The sequence below is a fragment of the Alosa pseudoharengus genome, unplaced genomic scaffold, assembly GCF_046254945.1.
Source record: "Alosa pseudoharengus isolate Yale_2024_CS ecotype anadromous, Long Island Sound unplaced genomic scaffold, YU_APseudo_1.1 YU_APseudo_1.1_scf_8, whole genome shotgun sequence".
NCBI classification, from domain to species: domain Eukaryota; kingdom Metazoa; phylum Chordata; class Actinopteri; order Clupeiformes; family Clupeidae; genus Alosa; species Alosa pseudoharengus.
The window spans coordinates 7,374,204-7,399,245 of NW_027468870.1; the positions used below are offsets into that span (position 1 = coordinate 7,374,204).

The 25,042-nt window shown below is 42.0% G+C and overlaps 2 protein-coding genes and 2 long non-coding RNA genes across 6 annotated transcripts in view; 2 read left to right on the forward strand and 2 right to left on the reverse strand.

Annotated features, from left to right (window-relative positions):
- The window catches only part of LOC143111278 (rho GTPase-activating protein 24), a 12,140-nt gene extending 12,037 nt beyond the window's left edge, over nucleotides 1-103 (reverse strand). For all 3 annotated transcript variants that reach the window (XM_076273476.1, XM_076273477.1, XM_076273475.1), the window contains exon 1: nucleotides 1-103. This exon is cut by the window's left edge and continues 501 nt beyond it. The gene's annotated coding sequence lies outside the window, so the exon portion shown is untranslated.
- An 85-nt stretch (nucleotides 104-188) lies between these two features.
- Nucleotides 189-4,458, reverse strand: LOC143111282 (uncharacterized). The gene is made up of 3 exons (XR_012984519.1): nucleotides 4,347-4,458; nucleotides 1,676-1,758; nucleotides 189-1,562 (listed from the first exon to the last, which is right to left on the reverse strand). It is a non-coding gene; the product is annotated as an uncharacterized LOC143111282 (long non-coding RNA).
- On the forward strand, nucleotides 3,310-11,128 carry clk4b (CDC-like kinase 4b). The gene is made up of 13 exons (XM_076273479.1): nucleotides 3,310-3,420; nucleotides 4,585-4,742; nucleotides 5,909-6,179; nucleotides 6,770-6,860; nucleotides 7,170-7,236; nucleotides 7,355-7,471; nucleotides 8,184-8,350; nucleotides 8,969-9,063; nucleotides 9,408-9,537; nucleotides 9,661-9,743; nucleotides 9,853-9,932; nucleotides 10,611-10,701; nucleotides 10,817-11,128. The coding sequence occupies exons 2-13, from the start codon at nucleotides 4,585-4,587 to the stop codon at nucleotides 10,955-10,957; spliced, it is 1,491 nt and encodes a 496-aa protein (XP_076129594.1). The 5' UTR covers nucleotides 3,310-3,420; the 3' UTR covers nucleotides 10,958-11,128.
- A 782-nt stretch (nucleotides 11,129-11,910) lies between these two features.
- Nucleotides 11,911-25,042, forward strand: part of LOC143111558 (uncharacterized) — a 55,504-nt gene continuing 42,372 nt past the window's right edge. Inside the window, exons 1-2 of the long non-coding RNA XR_012984549.1 lie at nucleotides 11,911-12,444; nucleotides 12,968-13,037. This is a non-coding gene — a long non-coding RNA (uncharacterized LOC143111558). The remainder of the gene's footprint in view (nucleotides 12,445-12,967; nucleotides 13,038-25,042) is intronic.

Here is a 25,042-nt window from a genome sequence, read left to right on the forward strand (position 1 = left end):
TCTGGACCAGAGAGGCAAAGCCTGGCCTCAGCATCCCGCCACCAGCCGTAATTACTTCAATACAGTGCAGCCTCTCAGGCAGGGGCAATTTCCCTAATGCATACCCCCCCCCCCCTCAACAACACACACACACACACACACACACACACACACACACACACACACACACGGACACGGACCTGCACACACACACACACACACACACACACACACACACACACACGTGGTGAGCCCTCCTCTCCTCCCTCCCGTTCACCAGGCTCTGGTTTAATGGCCATCGATGTGATCGGCCCTCGCCCGCTCACAATGACTCAAGAGGTCATAAAGATGTGAGCAGCTGCCTGGCACATTCAACTTTTGAACCGCCGTCCATTACACTAAGAGGAGCTTCACTCGCATCTTCAATGCACCCCCTCCATCCCTCCCCCACAACGGCGGAGAAACCACACACACACACATGCGCGTTCTCTCTCTCTCTTCCTCTGGTTTCCCTATCCCGGCATGCAGGATTTATGGCCCTGCCCGGGCTGAATCTCAGGGATATATTGATCCTGATGAAAGAGGTTCACTTCATTTGGCACGAGAAATGGTCTTCTTTAGAAGACTCTACAGATCCCATCAAACCACTGTGGCCTGGCTGGAATGATAAGGCCATTGATGTGACCCCTGCATGCTAAAATTACCATAGGGGGGAAAAAAACCTACTTCCCCTGGAGATACACACAAGCTTTTGTGTTCTAAACAAAAAGTTCAGCTTGTGAGGCTGTTTGTCCATGTCACAAAAATCACTTTATTCAGAGCAATTATCTGTGGTGGTCACTTAGCTCTTGCTCTAATTCCTCTGTGGCCCTACACAGAAAGACATCTCAGCGTGCATAGATGACTGTACAGGAACCTGTTCATATTCTGTTTGACCAACATGTTTAAAGTGTCTCATGAGGCTCTCTGACCTACTGCACTGCTTCTGTTAGCTGTCTGCTATTTCAGAGTAGCGAGATAAATTGCTTTCAGATCAGTCAGTCAGGTGGTGTTTCTGTAAGTGTTGCCCAGAGACTTGAGTCGCACAGCAGAGAAGTGAAGACATGCAAATCTGACAAGTACCTTATTAGATACCTTGCAAAGGTCAGTGGTGGACATTTGCTCTTCTGAAGATGAAAACTCATTTATATTCTGTGCTTAAACAGCGGAGTAATTTGTCTGTCATGGGTACTCTCTACGTTCACACTCAAACATCATTCCTACCCCTCCAATCATTGAGAGAGAGAGAGAGAGAGAGAGAGAGAGAGAGAGAGAGAGAGAGAGAGAGAGAGAGAGAGAGAGAGAGATTCAGTCCGTAACCCATTCCAATTACCGCTGAGAGCTTTCAACTCCCTCTGTGTCAATACACCTGTCTCAGGGCATTCATGAGGGGGGCGAGAGCTCTTCGGAAAATGAAAACAGTCACATTACCCCTCACCCGCCACCTCAGACCCACCTCTCATTTTCTTAGTGATCTTTCCTTGCCATACAGTCCACTAGTTAGCCGTCTTCAAGTTGTCCATGGTTTGGGTCAATCAAACTGTCTAATTTTAGAAGATTTAAAAAAAAAAAAAAAAAAAAACAGTGAAGTAACTGGACAGTAATATTATTCATTGGTGCATTTGTTTATTTATTCAAAGAATGTAGCCTAACTCACCATGGTTATTGCCCCTGTCTAGAAGATTCCATCTTCTGCCCACCACTTTCTCTAAAATCCCTCTCAACAGCCACTTCTGCCATCTACCGATAAAAGCATAGAATGACAATAACTGACCTCTTTCATGATGCCTTAATGAATCAGCTGTGCATCTCTGTACAGGTAAAAGTAATGGATGCTTGCTTGTGGTAGAATGGAAATTAGTTTATTTATTTTTAATCTCAGAAGGGCTTATAAGGCTGAGATCCATCTCTGTGTGCCAGTAGTAAAAGCTAAGATTAGCAGAGAGGTAGTAAACTGCACCCACAGTTCATTGCCAGGAGACAGTGGTAGCAGTGGGAAGGTCACAGCAGGACAGTTAGTCATCAGCACCTTTTAGAAATAGTATCTGTAATAATCACATGTGATGGATTACCACTGAGTTCTGTACCATCTGCACAGGGGTTTGCAGAATATCAAAACATTATTTCCATGTTAAAATTAGATAGAACATAATATGACTATATACAAAAGGGGCATTTGCCAAAATAAAGGAAACTGTCCACATAGTAGTCTGTTGAATATGCCAAATAGGACCAGGACACTATTATAATACGCCTTCACTGAATTATTTGAAAGATGACCAGTCCCATAGAGAAGGTGCTAACATGCTGAATTTGTAAATGCAACTGAAACTATATCTTGCCATGTATTCAGAGAATGCATGGCACCAGACATTAATCATAAAACTAAGTGGCATCATGTATTAAAAGGGTTGTTTAACCATCCCTTTGAGGCCTCTCGGTAACCCTTTCACACTCTGTTTATAAACACTATAATAATAAATATATATTTCAAATGTATAAGAAGTTTATACGTTTATAAGACACTTGATGTCTTTCTCCATTACTTGGGTCAACATTAGAATATTAGGTGGAACAATTTTTCATGCAATTATTCCATTGTAATTTATAGAGCCCTAGCCTATGTAAAAGAAAATGTCCTGATGTCTGGATATCAGTGAGTACCAGTGTAGCCTATACTAAACTCACTGAATGTATTTTGTGATAGGCCTAGTGATGTGCAAAGGGGTTTAGGTGTAGTGGTGATGTGTGATAGATTTGTAAATCCTTTATTTATTTATTTTTTTTTTTAAATCAAAAGTAGCCTAAAAAACAGAAATGTCTATTTACTTTTTTTTTTTTTAAGCAACATTGATATGCAATGTGTGCTAAGCTGGTTATAAAGCAACAATAGTTCGGTGATGAAGGATCATTGTGCTTTTGACTTTTTTCCCCTTCTGCAGTCTTCAGACTATAGTTATACAGACCTATTTCAAATAAGTCTATTTCATATTCAGATTTAATCGAGTATGCCAGCCATCTCTCACCTACGATCTATAAACTCAACTACTGAGACTAGTTAAAAGTTAATAGTGATAGGCCTATCTATCAGGCAGAAGTCTCGCCCGAGCTGATTTATCTTTTAATGTCTATGGATTTAAGTAGGCCTTCAGAAATTTCAGCTATTTTATGTAAATTCAGTGTCCGTCCCTGCTGGATTCGGTGCTTGACATTAAAATGATTTCATCATTTCCTCGAACACGACTACATTTCCCGTCAGCGGTCAGTGGTAAATAATTGGGCAGGGTACACACACGGTCGCCATTTTAGGTTGGAACGTTCGACGTGGTGAAACACAATTTAACAGAAGTTGTCGTGTGTTGTAGTGTCTTGTTTCAGATTTGAATTATCAAGTCGTTTGAGGTGAGTATATATGTACATTAAGAACGATATTTATAAAGGATGTGATTTCATTTCATAATTACGGTTTACATGTGGTTGTTTATTATAAACGTTCCGCGTAGGCCCGACTTAGCTAACTTAGCATTCTAGCTTATCTTATCCAGCATAGGACAAATTGTACAGGTATCTCTAACGTAATAACGTTAACGTTAGTGCTCTCTATATATAGCCTGTCAACCTCTCGACGGTGAAATATTGATATTGTAGTTTGTATGATATGTAAGTGTCATCGATTGTAAGTTGTGTCTATTATCCTGTCATGCACTTGAAAATGGCTAACTTAGCTAGCATTATCGAGTGCTAAATTTCGGTCTCGTTGCCTTTGTTCTACGCAACGTTAACTGCATTAACGTTAGTTCTAGCTAGCATGCTAACGTTAATAGCAGTAACATTATAGCGTTAGTGCTCCCGGCTGATGATAACCACACGCCAGAACTAACTTTAGTGGTAACGTTATTGCTCATCAAAACATATTTAGTCAACGCATTGTGTACTGTCTGGAATTGGTAACGTTCGATGGTAGCAGCTAACGTTAAAGATTGATCTCAGCAGTTATGATGGGGGTTGCGTTAGCCTAGCTGCTACCTGGTATAACGTTAATGTTACGTAACTACCGTGTTGTAGTCGTTTAGTAAGATGTGCTTATCAAGATCTAACATTAAAGGTGTTTAAACCGACCGAATGGTGTCGGGAAGCATCTACTTTCAAATTGTAACTTTCCACCACAGACGGTTGATAAAGCAACTAGAAGCTAACGTTTCTTTTTTGTTTTTATTACCCACAAGTCCATGCGCGCAAACTATCTCCTGACAACAAAAATTAATATTTGCTAATTTTCTCGGCTTTATTTTTAAATAATGTTAACGTTAACTTATCGTTGTTCTTACCAGATATGTTGTCGAGTTTTGTGATCCAATGACCATTACACAGCAACACAATTTAACGTAATGTGCATTTTGCTTGTCAGTTCAGTTGGCGGGTACTTGAGCCAGGTAACGATTTGGGTGTGCTTGTTGACGTCCTTGCCAGTGGATTGAATTTTACAACCGAGGCACTTAGGAATGTGTAGGGATTGACTTTCCTGTCGTATTTTGTTTTCGACCTTTTTCTATTCTTGTTTGGTAGATGCGTCAGTCCAAACGTATGCGTTCGAGTGATGGCTGGCTCTCGGAGTACAGCTGGGAGGAGAGACTGGAGATTCGAAAGCGACCAAGGCGAAGGTCACGCAGTGGTGACAGAGAAAGAAAACCAAGGACACATCACCACTACAAAACATACGAAAGGTAAATCATTGTGACTTTGCAGTCAACTCTAACTTGTAAACTATGGGCAGATATTTAGACAAACATTTCCTACCAAGTTAGTTATGTATTGTTGTTAATATAGGTACACAACCACAGCTTAATTACATGCTAATTAATTTAGTTTTGGTTACCATATTTTCTTCTTGAAATGCATATTGCAGAGTTTGAACTTGTGAACTTTGAAAGTGTACATTGCCAGTCACATCTTCTGTTATAGGAGACTAATTATTGAGGGTTTCATTTTACTGGTTTACCTGGGAATTATTCTGCACTGTGACTTAGATGTGACTGGCCTATGATTGAAACCATAAAGTTACAGAAGCATCATTAGATCTTTGCCAGGCAATATGAAAGTGAAAGATGTTTAAAAAACAAAAAACAAAAACATCATTGAAAGAAATAGTGGGCCTTGTCTTTAGGTTTGTGATGTGCTTGTGTTATTATGTATTGATAACTAGAATTGATTCAGAAATCAAGACGTGTGTGTGTGAGAGAAAGAGTGAGTGAGTGACTCTTTGGGCGTGTTGTTTCAGTGGAATGTGAAATCAGTACAGCACTATTTGTTTAGTGAAGTAAGATACCTGCCATATTTTGAAGTGTGGCTCTGTGACAACTCTGCTGGGTTAAGGCATTGCTTCCACTCCTGGCAAGCGTACATCTTGGGACAGAGAGGATCGTTATCTTCTGCGGGTGTGCCTGTGATTTCTTCTAAGTATAGCGCACCTTAGCTGGCGGCTCTCCTTTCTTGGAAGATACTTGATGCTACGGGTGCCTGTCAAGTCAGGATCTAGTGTTCCCAACCTTATCAGTCCTGCTGAAAGGGACAATAAATTTACCCATAGTGGAGAGGGCAGCCTTGACCCATGGCCAGATAGCTCAACACATGCCAATCCATGGGTGTACTGTACATGGAATATGTCTCATATTGGTTTTCCTAAAGCTCTGCAGTGCTATAGTGGCTTGAGTTCTACAATCTACGATTTAACAGTGGCTATGGGATTGTGAAGCTCCTTGGTCAGTCTGGCTGTTGTGTTGTAGTGATGTTCTTTCTGTAGTGGAGTGTACAGCAGCTTTTGTAGAACCCTGTTTTTAAAGTGTGGTGTATGTGGGAGTAGTTGTTCATGTTTGAATCGTTCTGGTTTCAGGTGTCACGTGCACACCAGGAGGCTGGAGGTCAAAGAGAGGCGCGTTGTGCGAGAGGCCAGCTTGGAGCCTGAAAGCTATGGGGTGAGAGACACTGACCGGGCTGACCCCAGCAGGGACCGTGACCGTGACCGCGACCGCGAGCGGGACAGAGACTGGCACCACTACAGCAAGTCCTCGGCGCGCTCCGGCCGCAGCCAGTGGAGCAGCCACGCACACCACCGCTCCCGGCGGCGCAGCCCCTCCAAGCACCGCAGCCACCACTCCGACTCGGTAGGGCGCGTTCCGAAACATGCACACGCTCACTGCTCAGCAAATACACAGAAAACAGTATGCCTTAGGTTACATGAAATGTTGAAAATGTGGGGAGATTTTTTTTCGTACAGGGAATTTATATTATGTCGTTTTCTGAAATGTAATTTAGTAGCTGCATAAGCAACATAATGTTTCTTAAATATAGTTTAGTATTTAAAAAAAAAAATGGCTGGAGGTTTGGTTTTTGAAAGCAGTAATGTGAGTATGCGGGACCTGTAAGCCTGTGGTATTCTCATTGAATACCTACTAGATTGTATTTCTACTCTGTAATCACCAAAGCACTTTTTCTGAAAATGTGTTGCCATGTTTTTCTTCTGTAACACACACTATGTGGGCCCTGTGCCTTTCGCGGGGATGAATTTGAAATTGCTGCCGCCGCGGCCCTGATGCGGGTTTCTGAATGGGCCGAATGTCGTCCCCTCTGCGGTCACCCCCCTCGCTGAATGAATGAATGGCGCGTTCTGGCCTGGTTCTGGCGGGTGTGTGGTGGTGGTGTTGGTGATGATGGTGGTGATGCTGGTACCCATGAACCTACCTGCCCCCTCCAGAGGAGCCAGCGCAGGAAGAGAACCAGGAGTGTTGAGGATGATGAGGAGGGTCACCTGATCTATCACAATGGAGACATGCTAAGAGCAAGATGTATAGAACATATACCTTTTTTCTCTCTGTACCTTTTTTTTTGTTTTGTTTCTTGTATTTGTGGTGGGATGACTTTGTCAATGAAGACTAGCATCGGGGTTATTGCTTCGCTAAAAAAATGTTTGAATTCAGTTAGTAACTGGAATCTGATAAAGATTTCTGTGTTCAGGAAAGTGTTTTATATCGTCAGGAACACAATGTAGCAATAATTACCATTTAAATTGAATTTGTGGAGTTAAGTTGTATTTAATATGTTCATTTCTCTCCTTCTGGTGGTTCTAACTGCTGTGCTTTTACTTCCAAACATAGATGAGATTGTGTGCACTCTAGGCGAGGGAGCCTTTGGGAAAGTGGTGGAATGCATTGACCATACAAAGTAAGTAATGGATACCAGCATGAATAATGCATACAAGTGCATGTTCATTACTATTAAAGTAAACATGCCTTGACCGGCTGGAATGTTCCATCCTAACTCCGACTGTTGACTGTTCTAGAGACGGCCAGCGTGTGGCAGTGAAGATCATCAAGAATCTTGAGCGCTACCGCGAGGCGGCTATGTCTGAGGTGGAGGTTATTGAGCAGATGAATAAACTGGACTCCAGCAGCAACTAGTAAGTAGGGAGAGTGGTGGTAGTGCCCTGAATTTGTTAACTGTGCTGAACTCAATACTGTTGTAGATGGGGGAGGGGAGGAAATGAATTGGACCACCTCCGGTCCCCAAAACACAGCAGTAGGCGGTCATTATGTTACATTTCATGGCTTTTTGCGTGCACTCGTGAAGAAAATGTTTGAGCTCCGGCCCCTCAAAGAATGGGAGAATGGGAAGCATGTTCTGAACAATAATGACTTTACTAAAGAATAATGACTTTACTGAAGAATAATGACTCTAAAGAATAATGACTTTACTGAAGAATAATGACTTTACTAAAGAATAATAACTTTACTAAAGAATAATAACTTTACTAATGATGAGGCAGAGGCATTCATGTACCAATAGTAATGTGGAAATAGTAATCCTGCAAATCATCGGTTTCTGTGCTTGTACGGCTGTACGCCTATTACTTGAAATAATTGGTGTACAGCTTAAAGTGCTCATATATTTGGCCCAGCATTGCTGAGTGTCTGTCTTTGATTTGGCTGTGGTCCTCCATACATAAATATAATATTGGCCAGGATGGAGTGCATGTGGCCCTGTCAGTCCTGTCACTCTACAACTGTAGTATTATTTTTCCACACCATGTGGCAAAGCATTCTGTTTCTGACTAATAAAACCATGTGTGTGGAATGTGCTGAGTCATGGGCCTCCTCCTCTCTATCTTACAGTGCTTGTGTGCGGATGCTGGACTGGTTTGATTACCATGGACACATCTGCATCGTGTTTGAGCTGTTGGGCCTGAGCACGTTTGACTTCCTCAAGGAGAACGGCTTCATGCCCTTCACCATCGACCAGATCAGATATATGGCTGATCAGATCTTCCGAGCCGTGCTCTGTGAGTATGCGTTGTCTACAAAGTAGCCCAGAGGCACAGTCATATCTTTATCTGTTACCTTCCTGCGACACACACACACACACACACACACACACACACACACACACACACACACACACACACACACACACACACAAAGTGTAAAGTGTATGGAAAGAGACTGTATAGTGTGTTGAAAAGGCATTATGAAACCCCAATATTATTAATATTGAGTGCTGATATTGATATTATTAATATTGAGTTATGGAACCACTTAAATACTCCGTTCCTGCATCCTTAAATGATTGTCATTGAGGCTTCCGTGAACTTCATAATCTAACTCTTTAAATGGTGGTCCATTTGATTGGTGGTGGCTTGTACCTGAAAAAAGCGGTTAGCCTGTATGTGTAGTAGAATGTCTGTTAGTTCTCACGGTCCTGAACTGACCCAGACATTTAACAAGAGCGTAGGCCTGTGGTAATTCTGGGCAACAGCTTGGAGCCATTTTGGTTTCAATATACATTCATATAAGTGTGTCCATATGTAGCTGACTTATTAAATTGCTTGTTTGGTTTACATTCGTAGTGTGTTGTCTTCTTTGGACTAACTGAAGGTCTTTTGTGTGTTTTGTTTTTTTAGTTCTTCATCAAAATAAGCTGACTCACACTGATCTGAAGCCCGAAAACATTCTTTTTGTGGACTCTGATTACGACATTGAATACAATGCCAAAATGGTAAGTAAAATCAGTTTTTACAGATGAATTTTCTAGTGGTGAAGAGTTCTTGTTTATTTTCTGCTTTCTCCCTCCCTTGCCAGTAGAAAACAAAAATTAGTTTTAAAAGCATTTTGGGGTAAAATGACATGCAAGTAATTTGTTGATGTTGAGAAACTTTTTTTTTTTTTTAACCATGCCTTCATTTATGGCCAAGACTATTATATAGAATATTATCTGGGACTAATTTTGTTCAGGAAATGTATACATTTCATCAGGGAGACTAAAGAGGCTATGCAAAAAAAAAAAATTAATCAGTTTCAAATGAGTGCACTCAATAAATCATTGTGATTTACCTTTTACAGAAACGTGATGAGAGAAATTTGAAAAAGCTAGACGTCAAGGTTGTAGATTTTGGGAATGCCATTTATGACCACGAACACCACACATCTGTCGTGTCGACCCGTCATTACCGAGCCCCTGAGGTCATCCTCGGTGAGTCATCCTCGCCTGTCAGCCAGTGTGAACCATGGTTTACTGTTGCAGTAGTGGCTAGTCTTTACATCGGTATTTTGAAGTAGGCCTTAATGAAATGTTTCTTTTTTTTTGCTCACCCAGAGCTGGGCTGGAATCAATCCTGTGATGTGTGGAGTCTCGGCTGCATATTGATCGAATATTATCTAGGATTAACTCTATTCCAGGTAAGAAACTTTTTCTTTTGTAGTTTGTTGTTGATACGCTCACCTCTGCTGCTAGCATTGCTTAGTGTTGTACTATTAGCCCGGTGACCTTTATTTGTCCTTTTGACAGACACATGATAGCAAGGAGCATCTAGCCATGATGGAAAGGGTGTTGGGCCCAATACCCACTCACATGCTGCAGAAGACCAGGTACAGCTTTACCATACTGTTGCCATTTATTTGCACGTAACCAAATTAATGTTGAATGTGAATGAATGTGCCTGTGATGACTTCACAATGTGTTTGAATGTTATACTATAGGGCAGATTTCCTGTGCATGAATTAAACCTAGTTGGAGACAAAGAGGCTTTTAGTTTAGGACTAGGATTAATCTATGTATGGGAACTGGTCCATTGACTATTAGCAGCTGTAGTTGAATGTAATGAATGAAAGGGCATTAATGAACCATTTATGGTTCTCTACACTACCTAATGTGTTTTTACACTTGAAGTAAATTTAGTGTACAAAGGGTGGTGTCCTCGGAAACAGACTTTGTGTTTGCACTGAAATTGGGGCAGCCGTGGCCTACTGGTTAGTGCTTCGGACTTATAACCGGAGGGTTGCCGGTTCGAACCCCGACCAGTAGGCACGGCTGAAGTGCCCTTGAGCAAGCAACCTAACCCCTCACTGCTCCCTGAGCGCCGCTGTTGTTGCAGGTAGCTCACTGCGCTGGGATTAGTGTGTGCTTCACCTCACTGTGTGTTTACTGTGTTTCACTAATTCACGGATTGGGATAAATGCAGACCAAATTTCCCTCACGGAATTAAAAGAGTATATATACTTATACATACTTAAATTATCTAATCTCGTATTTGTGTCTGTATATAGAAAGAAACGCTTTGTGCACCATGAAAAGCTGGACTGGGATGAACATAGCTCCGGCGGCAGATATGTGAGGAAACATTGTAAACCGCTGAAGGTAAAGGCCATTCTCATTTTAATTAAATACATTTGCAATGGAGGAATGTGCAGATGTATATTTCATTAACTCAAAAACATGACCTCTGAGTGATGAGTTGTCTTTCTGCCCTCAGCAATACATGTCTTCCAAGGGAGCTGACCATGAGCAGCTGTTTGACCTGATCCAGAAGATGATGGAGTACGACGTGTCTAAGCGGATCACCCTGGAGGAGGCCATCAGTCACCCCTTCCTCGCCCCTCTGAAGAAGAAATAACCCACTCACTGCCCCTTTATTTGCGCTCCAAGGGAGAGGGACTCGTCAGACTGTATCAGTCTCACTTACATTGTAAATTCTGTTCATATTTATTTCTTGTCAGTAGATAATGTACATTTCACATGCACTCTTTTCTGTCTTTAATAAACCTGATGATTTGTCTAGCATTAATTTCATGTGTATGCTTCTTTTATGTTCATTTGAACATGGCAACAATCCTGTTCATGCTTCTATTACTTTGATTTGAACACAGCAGCAATCCTAACAGCTGACCACTGAAGAATGATGGCCATGTATGTTGCTCCTTGTGTCTATTAACCGTATTTAGTCTGGAATAGATGTTGTGGTCTTATATTCTTGGCGACAGCTTGTAGACATAGAAGTGTGTAATAGAATAGTTTGTCCAGTGGGTGGCGATCAAGAGTAGGTGTTTGAATACTATTCTCTTGGGCTCAGTCAGTGAAACAGTACTTCTCCCTCCCGTATGTTCTCACAGTGTAACCAAGGCAAACTTGAAGTAAAGCGATATGGCAATATTACTAAGCACCTATTTATTCTAGAATAACAACTGGACTTGGTGCACACTAAATGTTGCACACTAACGCTCCACAAAAACTAAACGGAGAAAGTAAATTGGTATAACTAGCAATTTATTACGTTAAAGTAATTTATTATGTTTATGTTAAAGAGTGGAGAGTCAAAGACTCAGTTTGGGGAAATGCAAAGTATTCGATAAAGTGCACATGTGAGAAATCAAATGTATTAAGGTTAAGTATAGTGCCTTGAACAAGAAACAAATGGAGGAGTTAAAATATTTTGTTTATCACGTCTTAATATCCACCGGCTGCAGTTTGTAGTGGCAGGAAGTGAGGGACCCCAATTTCGGTTTGCTATTCGCATGCCTCAGAGAGAAACAATTTAACCTGGCAGCCCGCGTGCAACTAGAACAAGCACAAGCGCCCTGCAGCTCGGACGCTCAACAGCAATTGGGCAGAGTTGCGCACGCTGCATGTACACGAGGGTGGTTCATGGTCTTAAGCGCAGGGGTGACATCCGATAACTTCGTTGTCCCATGCTGGCTGTCTCACCATCCGACTAAGATAATAACAGTGTTGTTCGCGTAATTTAACGAGTGAGTTGCAGTTGTTTTACGTTGCAACTTTTATCCTTGAAGAATTGAAGAAGAAACCGTCAGGATGGACGCAAAGGAAAAATCGAATTTAAACCTAAAAGCGGAGAGCAGTAAAGGACAAAAATCTTCTTTCTTACATTGTTTAGGGGGATTGCCAACAATCTTGTGTGTTATGATGTCAGTTTGCTCGATGGCCTTTTGTTTTATGATGAATTTCAAGACCTCTCATCTGGAGCACAAAGTGCATGTTTTGGAGATGGAGCGACTGTCTCTGATTCATCCTTTACCGTCAGCACCGGAGCCAAATGGAACAGTGTCGGCACTGCGGGAGACTATCGAAAAACTTTTACAAGAGGTGAGAGCAACAACTTAAAGGTCCTGTCTATTTATACCGTTGTCATAGTACGCTTTGGCATGACTACAGTGAACGAACTGACCCCATAGTTATCCCTTCACAAGTGCCGCCTGTCGCGCAGGATGAACATACCATCACGCGTCCTGTGTTAAATATGGTTGTGTATGTGCAACGTTGCTAGCACACAAACAGTAATGTGTAACTGTCTATCATCGTTAGGCCTATTTTTGCCCACTTATCTTTACCGATGACACCCAATTCCTAGTTACTGAGCAGGTGCTTAGACGTTAATATTACAGCACAGGATTTTAATTTCATTATTAATTGCTAGAGTAAGCAGTATATCTCTAGGCTAGATGCAGCATGTTCGGTATCAAAGTAACCTACTGAGTTTCAGGTATCCAAAGCTGTCATAAAAATAGTGTTGAAATACTTTTGGTTGGAAATATTTTGCGGTTCATCAAGCCAGTCAGGTGGATTTTTACCCCATGTTGCATGTCTCTCATTCTGTCCAACTTAACAGAGATTTAATACCATGGTGCCCAGACTTCGCACAGCGAGGGAGGCAGAAGCCGCATGTTCCTGTCCACCAGGTTTGTCCCTTAATAATGATATAATAATAATGTCCCCACACCACCTGAGTTTGACTAGGTAAAAAATACAAAAGGTGACGTTTGAGGCCAAGAGTTTGTGGAATGTCTTTAAGTTAAAGTCAGTGTGAGCGCAGCTCTCTCACCTGGGATGCCTTTATGCAGCACGCGCAGGTGGAAGTCAAAGAGCAGGCGGTACTGAGGTGTGTGCTTTGATGCTCTCTGTGATCTCTGCTGACCCCATCCTGTCCTTGGCTTGTAATGTTTCCTTCACAGAGCAAGTGGGTGTCTTATGTTTCACATGCTCTTCATATACAAAGCAGATAGGATGGGACTGTCTTCACTGCAAGCAGTACTGTGTGCCGTTGATTTAACACAAAACATCTTTCAAACATAATTAAAAAGTTAATTGCTTCTTGCCTTTTGTTATTTTGAAGCAACTCGTGGTAGCCTACATCTTCATTAGCTGAAACAGCACTGCTTTGCCCTGGAATGATGCACTGTGTAGACAGTCTGATAACCGCAGAGCCACAACAGAATGCCTGTCATAGATTTCGTACAACAAGAAGCACTTACATGTGGAACTTATAAACTTTAAATGTGGTTCTTCCATCCACAGAGACAATTCAATGGTATGGGCGTATTGTGCAACCTTGGCCATAGCATTAAAATTTATAGCCGACTATTGAGAGAAAACAGAGCAGACAGAGTGCTTAACCTTTCATGCATTTGTGCACTTTTTGGCACCCCTCTCATGTTTTCTTCCCCGGCAATCTGCTTTTGTGCCTCAAAGACAGTGGTGGGGTAACCTTCAGAGCGACTTCAGAAACGTGCCCCGTCTGTGAATAGCAGAATTATGTGGAGTGAATGGATCTAGTGCAGCAGAGTGATTTCATGGTGCTGTAGCCTACAGAGGCATTTTGTCCCCTGCAAAGTCCCCCAGTTTGTCTGAAATGTGCTTGTGTTTTGACTAAGTACCCAAGGGATGGTTAGCCTTTGGAGTAGATTCACATTACAGGTTGATGTGTTTAACATTTTATGTCCATACCGTTCTGCAACACCAGGCATATGTTACTGTTAAAGATCTTTCTAGCAGCTTGAGTTTGAGAGAGTGTTAGGTTTGTTGGTAAAGAGCACTCACAGTTGCTCACAGCGTTAGGAAGAGCTGTCAATCTCTCATAATTGATCACCTATATTTAAGAAAAGACATTATGTTATGATTCATGTAAATTACATGAAAATTAGAATATTTATAAATTATTTGATATCAGCAGACTGACTAATCATTAGTACCTATTATTATTAGTATTATTAGACTAATCATTACATGATCCAATTATTTTTATGTTACCCCGGTTGATTGACTGACTCCAGTCAATCAATAATTGTCTGAGAAACCGTTTCGGTTTAATGTATTCATGAATAATGAATCCTACAGATCCTATAGCAAAGCTATATGCCCCTTTTGAAAGGTCATTTGGTTGATTTTATTGAAGTGATTCAAAAGCTATTTCAAGACTGAACCAAGTCTATCAGCAAGTCTGTCAGCTATGCTTCTTGAAAGAAGCAGTGTTGTTTGCTAGGAGTTTATTTGGAACCTGACTCATCAAAGGTCAGAGATGTTTCTTTTTTTATAAAGAAAGATTACCTCATGCTTTGTGGTCATCTTGCAATTCCACCTAATGACACATTCTGGTTGAGATTCTGGTCTGTCTGTGTATTATTGTTACAACATTTTAACAACATTGTTGTTCTTGAAATGCAAAAAGTCACATACATGTACACAGAGCTTGTACGACAAGCCAATGTTCATAAAACCAAGAGCCTTTGTTAGATGTTCTGGGGAAGAAACTCAAACTGACTGAGGCATCCCAAAGGGAATTCACCATTTTGGACTTGGCCTGGAGTCACTAAATCATAGAGAGGGAGCATGTTAACCCATCAAACAAGCTCAGGAGAACACAGGGCCTCACTGCTGAGTGACTGGTTCCTACGAAAAAAGTTTTCATTGTATATTTTATATATTCCAACATACAAAAACATCTCAGGAGTCTCATAAACTCATAAACATAAAAATTGCTTGAGGGATATATAGACATTTGTCTTGGCCCTAGCGGAGTTTTTTCTGTTAAGGTTTTTTTTTTGTAATTCAGAGGAGACACCAAATCTTAGGCCTGCAATCTATGGCTGTACATAAGATACGTTCATGCCTTTGGGTATCAGGTGTTTGTTATTAACATGGCCTATCCCCCACATCTCCAGACGGATGGTATACACATTGGCTTATAGGGGGAAACTGAGAACCGTTCCCTCGGTTTGCGTGAATGCTGTTCTAGGGAGCCTTCTTTTATAGGTGTGGCAAAATGACATCCCCTGTGGAGGAGGCCCACTCCGGCATGTTTCCTCCAGCGTGGTCTGATACCTGCAGTTCACATAATTCTCAATTAGCTGCCATGGAAAACACATCTGCTTTATCTCCATGGCTTCGTGCACCCACTCCGATTGTTTGGTTCCTGAGAGCATCTCACTCAAGGGGTTCTTGGAATTTGGCATGTCAGGTGTAGTCACGAGCATTTTTACACGGACATGCGAGGGGAATTCTAGGGGAAGGGAGGAAGTGTCTGTAATTTACAGTATAAAGTTGACCTCTAAGGACCAAATGAGAGGGGAGGACGGGGTCTGCTTACTGTTAAGTATTCCAGCTTTATGGTGTCTTACATTTAATTGGCTTGTAAGTGTAGTCCCCTAAAGACACTGTAATGTTCTTGGGTGTTTATGTGCTGTGTAAATGGCTTGGATACATCTATGTTAGGCACAGTTAAAGATCTGAATGTGCTCTTACATTTTAGAGAAACCGTCGAGAGGCATAAAATGAACATTGAGGTTGAAATGGCTGGCATAGTTTAACCTCAGGATGTTTTGACTGAATGTAGTGGCTGCAGCCAGATGCTAGGTTTCTGTTGTGAAAAAATGGACAGGTTTGCTTGAAGCCTAGCGGAGCAAGATTTGCCAATCCCACACAGCTCTTGGCGTAAGGATATAGAACTAAGAAAGTGAATGGCTGTTGTTGCACTCACCCTTTCCCAATTAAAGCTTTGTGCTTAAACAGGAACAATGGACCTTGGAGTTCTCCACCTAATGTGGATACTTCCCTCAGAATATAATTCATTCAGCCAAAGGATGTTGGCATTATGCTTTCCTAATGGGAATGCCTGTTGAAAGACCATTCAGCAGACTTCCAAGAGAGAAGTGTAAGAGAACATGAAGTAATGGGATAAACAAATGGCGAGTTGACCCACATCTTCCGCAGCAAGTCGATGACGGCTTTCCAGGTCATGGGCCTGTTGCTGTTGAATCACTGGCCTCTGGGACTTTCAATAAGCGAAGAAATTATCCAGGCGCAGCATCCTGAAGTAAATCTGAGCAAGAAGAGAAGTTGAACTTTATCAGCAACTCGATTATTCAGGCCAAAAGAAATTACGGCCCGAGTTCTGATAAGAACAGAAAATTGTTTGACCCGACCACAGAAGCGTTGCAGCACAACAAAACCACTTGAACTCTGGCAGGCGATGCCGGTGGTCCCTCCTGCTCACATTGTTTTCTTTGCTCTTGAATTTGTAGGAGTGGCTTTTCTTCGTAAATGACATTTTTGTAATTCTCTGAAGAGACATTTCAATTCTTCAATTCAAGAACCCTTGAAAGGGTCCTGAAGTCCACTTAAACTTCCAAGATTTGCTCAAGTCTTGTTTGCCTTACTTGACCACACTGAAGCACATATTTCTCCAACTTACGTGTGTGCAGTTGTGGGAGAATTGCATTAATGTGTCAGAAAGATATACTGATTGAATGGAGAATGAAATGGACGTGCTGTTGTACAGATGAAATGGATTATATGCGGTTTGTCCTGGGAAGAAGAACCATGCCTTTCCTTTTAGACTCATGGCCCTCTCATCCTCGCTTGAAATACAGACACATTATCACATTATTACTCTTGTTGGTGTCTCAGTAATGAATGACTGTGGTTGTCTTAATTCCTCTCTTGCGTGCACTCATGTATAAAATGACGGGGACAGATGTCAAGTCTCAGTGACAGTGACACTAGTTGCTTGTATCCTTTGTTTTCCGCCAATGCAGTCATTGACTAGAGCAGCAATGTCTGCGTTCTTTCAATTTAAAGTCTACAACTACAACCAGAGCTGGAGAGCTTGTCTGGCTGTGTGTGTGTGTGTGGGTGTGTGTGTCTGTGTGTGTGTGTGAGAGAGAGAGAGAGGAAGGAGTGTGTGGGTGTGAGTTTGAGAAGAGAGAAGAGTGTGTGTGTGTGTGAGAGAGAGAGTGTGTGTGTGTGTGTGTGTGTGTGTATATGTGTGAGTGAGAGAGTACAGATTAGAGAGAGAGAAAGGGAAATAATAGAGAAATAAAAAGCGCACGAAGCAGACAGTTCTGACTAAGCGTCTCGTGTCATGCAAAAGCGATAGTGGACACACGTCCGCTTGTGAGGTCAGAGAGCGCCAGAGGGACCCGTGGTGGATCTTCCTGGATAAATGTAGCTTTAAAACATTAATCCCTCTTTTACAGGCCTCCCCGTGGAGGGAGCTGTACTGTTTAATACTTCCTCCCAGCTCTCCCTATGTGGTGGTATGTCTGACCCACAAGACTGTTAGACCCGCAGAGTTATAATGAGTTCATGCATGCATTCGGTCCTCAATATTAAATAATGCTGGGTATAGGGGAAGGCATTAGTGTACGTGAGAAGTGGAGGTTGCTTTGCAGCCTGGTTTGTTTTGGCATCTGGCACGAGCCGAGCCAGATCGCGCTGAGTCCTTCAGTCTTCGCCGCAGGAGTATACACGGATGTTTCTGGAATGCGGGTCGCTGTGCGCAGCAGCGGTGGCTCTCAAGGGAAGTGAAACCCGAGCCCCTGGGTGCCTCCTGCGTTAATAGTTTCATGCCTCATCAGGTATTGGCTTGTTGGGGGACCGTGGGGCAGGGTCGGAGGCGTCAGGATATTACAGTGCTGTGCGCTCTGGAAAACGAATCCGCATCCGCGCGCAAGTTATTTGTGTTGTCGCCAGTGCAGCGTGTGGCGTCGGGGTAACCCAAGCGGCCAATGATGAACACTGATATATGCCGATATGCAAGCCGGTGTTTGTTATCGTAGGGTGTGGTAACACACAGGTTGTCAGGTTGTAGACCGTGAAACTTTGTGTCGTTTATTTGGTTTAAGCGTGGAATGCTTTTGTAGCCGGCATCACAATCTAGGTTACAATAAGAACACATAAGACCAGTACAGTGCCTCAACCTGGGCTTATTGGAAGCATGTGTACATAGTTTGTGGGAGGGCATTTGGCTTTTTCTCAAATGCAGTAAAATCCCTCGGCCTCATTCTGTGGCAACATTTCACAATTTCATTTATATGATATGTGAGGCCTTTCGCTTTCCACGATAGCAGCAGGAATGGAAGCAATTACGCGACGCTAGGCTTCATTATCCAAAAAAATTGGTGATTGTTTGATTGGCTGATCTTGTGGGAGATGCACTCTCTTTCACACACACACACACACACACACACAGACAAAGCCCCAAGCACATGGAGTCATTGTCTTTGCAGAGCACGGTTGTGTGTCCTCTGCACGACTGCATGGTTCCATGGTTATCACTGCTGCAGCTGGCCACAAGGGTTGGGAAATGTGACAGGTCCCATTGATCAATAGCCTATATTTCCACCTCAATTACTCTCCATTGTAACGAAAACAACATGTGTGGTACTCTTGGCGTTTTGATTAGATTTATTGCCACCTTCAGCCTTTCTATAAGTGCATGTATTATTTATAAAACTGCTGATGGAAAACTGTCAAAATAAGTTAAAGACATGAAGATATTACTTGTTTATCACACTTCAAAGATGACTTCCACATGTAATCACACAAGAAGTGCCACATACTGTGAAAGGAACAGATGTCATCACTTGGCCTATCAGCGGAGTAATAATTTATAACACTAGAAATATTTGTTTATTTATAAATCAGGGGATGTATAAGATTAGTGGTCCTTCATATAGAAAACATTTGACATTAGCAGTTTTAGTTACCTCACTCTTTGTGAAGTACAGGAATGTGAAAGCGTATATCATAGAGCTGTACAGTAGGATGAATTGCACTTTCTGAAGGTAATAAGGTTTGTAAGTGTAGTCAAAATCAAAAACCCACAGGCCGCACACCTAGATAAGTGTGTGCCGCTGGATTTATGGTGGAGTTGATGGCTTTTCGTGGCAAATACAGAACACAACATTTGCTGTCAAAGACATTGTCACTGCTTGTAAATTGTCAGTTGTTTTGTGTCAGTTTGCATGCATGAGGGAGTTGGCAAGGCTCGTTGCTCTTAATTTGTTGAGCTAGTGTGAAAATGCTTGTTAAGAGCCTGTGGTTGGCTGAACAGGACCTTTCACTCTCTCTCTCTCTCTTTCTGTCATGAAAGTTTGGGGGGTGGGGGGCGGCATACATCTGTATTGCATGCTGATGGCAGCTGCATTCATTGTCAAACAAACAATTTAATGTCACACAGACCATCAGGGGGTTGTGGGTCAAGGAATTCACTGTGTGTTGTCGTGGTGTGTATGTGGGTGGGCGTGTTTTCTTGGTGTGTGTGTGTGTGTGTGTGTGTGTGTGTGTGTGTGTGTGTGTGTGTGTGTGTGTGTGTGTGTGTGTGTGTGTGTGTGTGTGTGTGTGTGTGTGTGTGTGTGTGTGTGTGTGTGTGTGTGTGTGTGTGTGTGTGTGTGTGTGTGTGTGTGTGTGCAGTATGTGTTGTGCGTGTGAAGAAGGAAACTTCTGAAGTGAAAGGAAAGTGCTCTGTTGCAACCACTGAACTAAATGGGCAGCACTATGTTTAGTTGCGTGAGCGTCAGGGAAATGATCCAGAATGCCATCAGACAGCCAGAGAATGTGATTTTTTTCACTGTTTCCTCCATCTGGGTGGCTGTATGACATGTCTCTTCATAATTTAAACTTCAATCTTCTCTCACTAATTCCTCTGAATGGCCTGATATGGAGGAAATGCATGTAATTGTGGTTGCAACAATGTCTCATACTAATTGCAGTGAATTGTGATCTTACTGTAATTATTATGTTTTTTTGGCATGACATTGAGGAAACTTCCTAACCTGTTGTTGTAGTTGCTGTCCCAGGTCTTAACAACATCCCTTAAAGATCATGTGCACCACAATAGCACCAGTGATTCAGACCTGCTTGCATGACACGCATGCTGTTCACCAGTGTGGGGACAGAGGTCGTTCCCAGAGAGGGTTAGTATAAGTATATACGTGAGGGAAATTTGGTCTCTGCATTTAACCTAATCCGTGAATTAGTGAAACACACTCAGCACACAGTGAACACACAGTGAGGTGAAGCACACACTAATCCCGGCGCAGTGAGCTTCCTGCTACAACAGCGGCGCTCGGGGAGCAGTGAGGGGTTAGGTGCCTTGCTCAAGGGCACTTCAGCTGTGGCCCACTGGTCGGGGCTCGAACCGGCAACCCTCCGGTTACAAGTCCAGGGTGCTAACCAGTGGGCCACGGCCCACCGTTGGTGGGTTGTGGTCTCTCCTAGTCACCGCCACTCAGAGGTACAGTCAGACGGTGCTCTTTACTGGCAGGATGATAATGGAGGCGGGCTGCTTTGAATGAGGCGTAGAATCCAAGGCTGGTTATGCCGACTGCTTCCCAGTCAAAGTTGCATTGCGTGCTCGGGTCGTATTTAGATGATCCCAATCTCTTAATTGCCCCATGTGTGCGTGTGTTTATGTGTGAGTGTCTGAGAGTGTGTGTGTTTGTTTGTGTGTGTGAGTATGTGCCCTGTTGTTGGTTTCTGTGATTAGCTGAGGCGATAAGACGTCCAGGCTTCCTTAGGAGTGCTGAGGAAGCTCGCCATGCAGACAGGGCTACCCTGGCATTCAATGGCTGCACTTTGTTTACTGTTGTCTTCCTTTACTGAATGATGTCTCTTGCATAATCAGGGTCAGATGAATCCCCTCTTGTTATATTGCTCTCAGTCAAAACATCAAAATCTGTTGGAATGTGTTATCTGCTCTTATCTTAATTTATATTCAAGTTTGGGTTTTCAGGGAGATTATCTAGCACTTGACCCAATAGATCACGTGATAGATAGAGATCCGGTTTCACATTTTTAATGGTTGGAGACCTTCATACCTCCATTGAAACCTTAAGAAGCACCATTGGAACTCTACAGGCTTGGTTTAGTAGGATTCATCTGGACTTGCCTGTTTTTGACCTCTGTTGGGTGTTGGAGTGAGAAAATAATTAGGTACATTTACTCTTAACTCAAAGCGGTTTCAAATATGGACATGTGTAATAGATAGTATAATAGTATAATCCCACCTAAAGTGTACATAATTGGTTAATTCACCACAGAACATAATTAGTCATGACAGTTCATTGTTCTCGTTTATATGTGACATATATCAGATTCAAAACAGCTGATAAAAACACCAATGGTGTGGGGAAATAATACTCAAATTATCAGTTACGCAGCTCAAATTAGCAGTGTTATCCAGGGCTCGAATGATCTTTTTGTCTTTAAGGGGGTCTCTCTATCTCATAAAAAGTTGGCACATCCCGCGCATAGCCTAACAAGGCGATACAATGAAATAGCCTAGGCGCAAGTGGCGCTTTTGCGCAGTACAGTATATGCGCACGGTAGGCCTAGGCTTTACCTTGACACACGCACACAACAGACATAGATTTTTTATAGAAATTGATTACTTTTAATTAATTTCAACATATTATTGATTACAATAGTCCATATCTCATTTCAATTTCACAATACAAAGAAATAGACTAAACGATTTAGTCTGTGCCATTCTCAACTTCACAACGTAACTCATTTAAACCAGACCACCGTCTCAGATAGGCTATCATCAGTGTCAAACACAATAATGCATGTAGTGTAACTTCTACACAGGGGAAAAAGCACTAACTGGCAGAAATGAATAAAGCCGGCCAAACTATGTTCTAGTAGGTGAATGTGTTGAACCGTGGAAAATTAATAGACAAACAATTTTGGAGTTTGCACTGAGATATTGTCGGGTATCCATTGAATATTCCAACATCAGCGATCGCTAACAGGTGTTTCAAAATACCGTATTTTCCGGACTATAAGTCACACTTTTTTTCATAGTTTGGCTGGTCCTGCGACTTATAGTCAGGTGAGACTTATATATGAAAAAAATGATATAATTGAACATGTTTTTAAATGTTAATTTATATTAACTGACATGAACCCTACATGAAACATTATCGTCTACAGCCTTGAGAGAGCGCTCTCAAATGCACAAGTCGTGAAACACAAGTGCATACTTAAATCCTCAAATTACTGCCGGGATTCTATTTATAGCTGGGCCTCAGATTCGGACAAATAAAAGCCAGTATAATTTTGTTTCAATTTAACTCATAAAATAGCTCTTAATAATTTATATTGTTGGTTGGTTTAATATTGTTGCCAATGAAGTCATTGTCCTACACCATGAGTCTCCAACACATTGCTCTCAAGGTACCAGCACGCAGCCCCAGGTTAACCTACATTTAAACACAATTGTTGCTGCCAGGCATCAGCCTACGAATTTTATAAAAAAGTAAATCATGCATAATTTAAAAAATAACTAAATTTAGGCTATCTTAGACCTCTTTGGCTATACGGAATAAGGTTTCCCTTGCAGCACAGCACACGTTCCATGAATGAATGAATGAATGAAAGCGGATGCCTTATCTCGCAATAAGCGGATGGACATCCCGACACTCTTTCATACATGAAACTTAATAGTGACCCATAGCCTACCGGTATGCTGCTCCAAACGAAAAGTATAGGCTTATGTCTTACAGTAAAACGCAAGAAATTAAGGCCTATAGCTGACTCGAATAGGCTACAAGCCATGGTCCAAATAAAGGTGCTGTGCTTTGCCCAGCCATAAATTCAGGATTCACGATAGTCTGTCCCCTAAACATTCTTCACCCGTTATCTGGACATGCATGAAAACATTTGAAAACAAAACTCACTGGCATGTAATATTTGATCGCTGTTTTGCTACTAATTATCGTTCACGTGAATATGCACAGAAAGTGAAAGTAGGCCTACTGCGCGCTCCGTGTCTGTAGCTGTCTGTTCACGTCCGCAATCGATTATAACGTTCCTCAAATGGAGAACACATCCATGTTATCGCGTTATATTCTAGGCTGTCATGCTTCTGTGTTTGCGGTTCCTGATCGCTAAACGTTTGTTTTCCTTTCCTGTCGATAGCGGTTGATGTAGAAGCACGTAATAGGCTATAATAATTTGACTTTAGCGGTGACAAATCCTGCTGAGAGAGAGAGAGAGCAAAGAGAGAGAGGCACCCCCAAAGTGGTCCTGCGCGCGCGTGTGTGTGTCTCTGGGGTTCAATTGAAGTCAGAGTTGGTCCGCTTTCAGGCTGCTCCATTATTAGATTAATGTCAGACAGCACTGTAAAATGTGTGGGAATTTCTCGCATTATGATGGCTAGCGTTGCGGGACTTTTATTAGTATGCTCAATACTTAGTAATAATTTATGCGCAATCCCGCGCTGAAATTTAGGCCCTGGTTTTAAATAAATCTTTTTTTCTCTCGCTCTCTCGGAGAGCATTTGTTCTGCTGCCAGCTTGTGCCAATACGCTATATCGTCCAAAATGCTTGATTGCATTGTCCACATTTTTAGCTAAAATGTCATGTACCACATCAGCATTTTTGTTCAGTGAATCTTTTATAAATTGCTTTACAATAGCGTCGGGCACTTGTCAGCAGCCTTCGGCTTGCCTCTTGCCACTATTCACTCCTTCGTCTTCAAGATTCCCTGTAGAATTCTCAATATTTTTGGCCTCAATGTGTTCAGTTACATAGTCTGTCTGTTCTTAGTCTTGGATTTTGTGAAATAAATTTCTATATCACCTGTTTGCTGCAGCTTCGGTCTGCACGTCCTTTTAAAACCGCATATTTTTCTCTCTCGAGCATTTAATCTGCTGCCGGTTTATCTCTCCACATCGTCCAAAATGCTTGATTGCATTGCATTCTCCACATTTTTAGCTAAATTTTCATGTACCATATAAGCATTTTTGTTTAGTGAATCTTTTGTAAATTGCTTTACAATTACCTTCGGGACTATAGGCCTATGCCTATTGCCTGGCTTGCCTCAGCTTCGGTCACGTCCTTTTAAAACCGTCTTTTTCTCTATCGTGAGCATTTAATCTGCTGCCAGCTTGTGACTCCACATCGCCCAAAATGCTTGATTGCATTGCATTCTCCACATTTTTAGCAACATTTTCATGCATCATATTAACATTTTTGTTCAGTGAATCTTTTGTAAATTGCTTTACAATTACCATCGGGGCTATAGGTCTATCACCTGGCTTGCTTTATGTCTAAAACTGCATCTTTTTCTCTCTTGTGAGCATTTAATCTGCTGCCAGCCTGTGACTCCACATCGCCCAAAATGCTTGATTGCATTGTATTCTCCACATTTTAGATACATTTTGGTGTACCACATGGTATTTTCTTTCAGTGAATCTTTTGCTTTGCAATGACCTTCCTGCCCTCCTCTTGGCTGCCTTCACTCCTTCGTCTTCATTAACATTAATCTAACATTAGTCTGTTTTTGGTTTTGGATTTTGTGAAATACATTTCTAAATAAATGCGACTTATAGTCCGGTGCGACTTATATATGTTTTTTTCCTGTTCATGACGCATTTTTCGACTAATGCGACTTATACTCAGGAGCGACTTATAGTCCGGAAAATATGGTAGCTGGGAACTTTCCGGAGCTCTGAATGGCAGAGGATAGCTAGATCATCAGACAGCACAATCATTGTAGGCTGCATTATGGTCCATAATTTATGGCTTTGTCAATCAACATAGAATAGGTGAAGCGCAAGTTCAACAGCAAACAGGACTTTTCAGCACGTATCAAACCACGTAGGCTAGCCCAATGAACGCC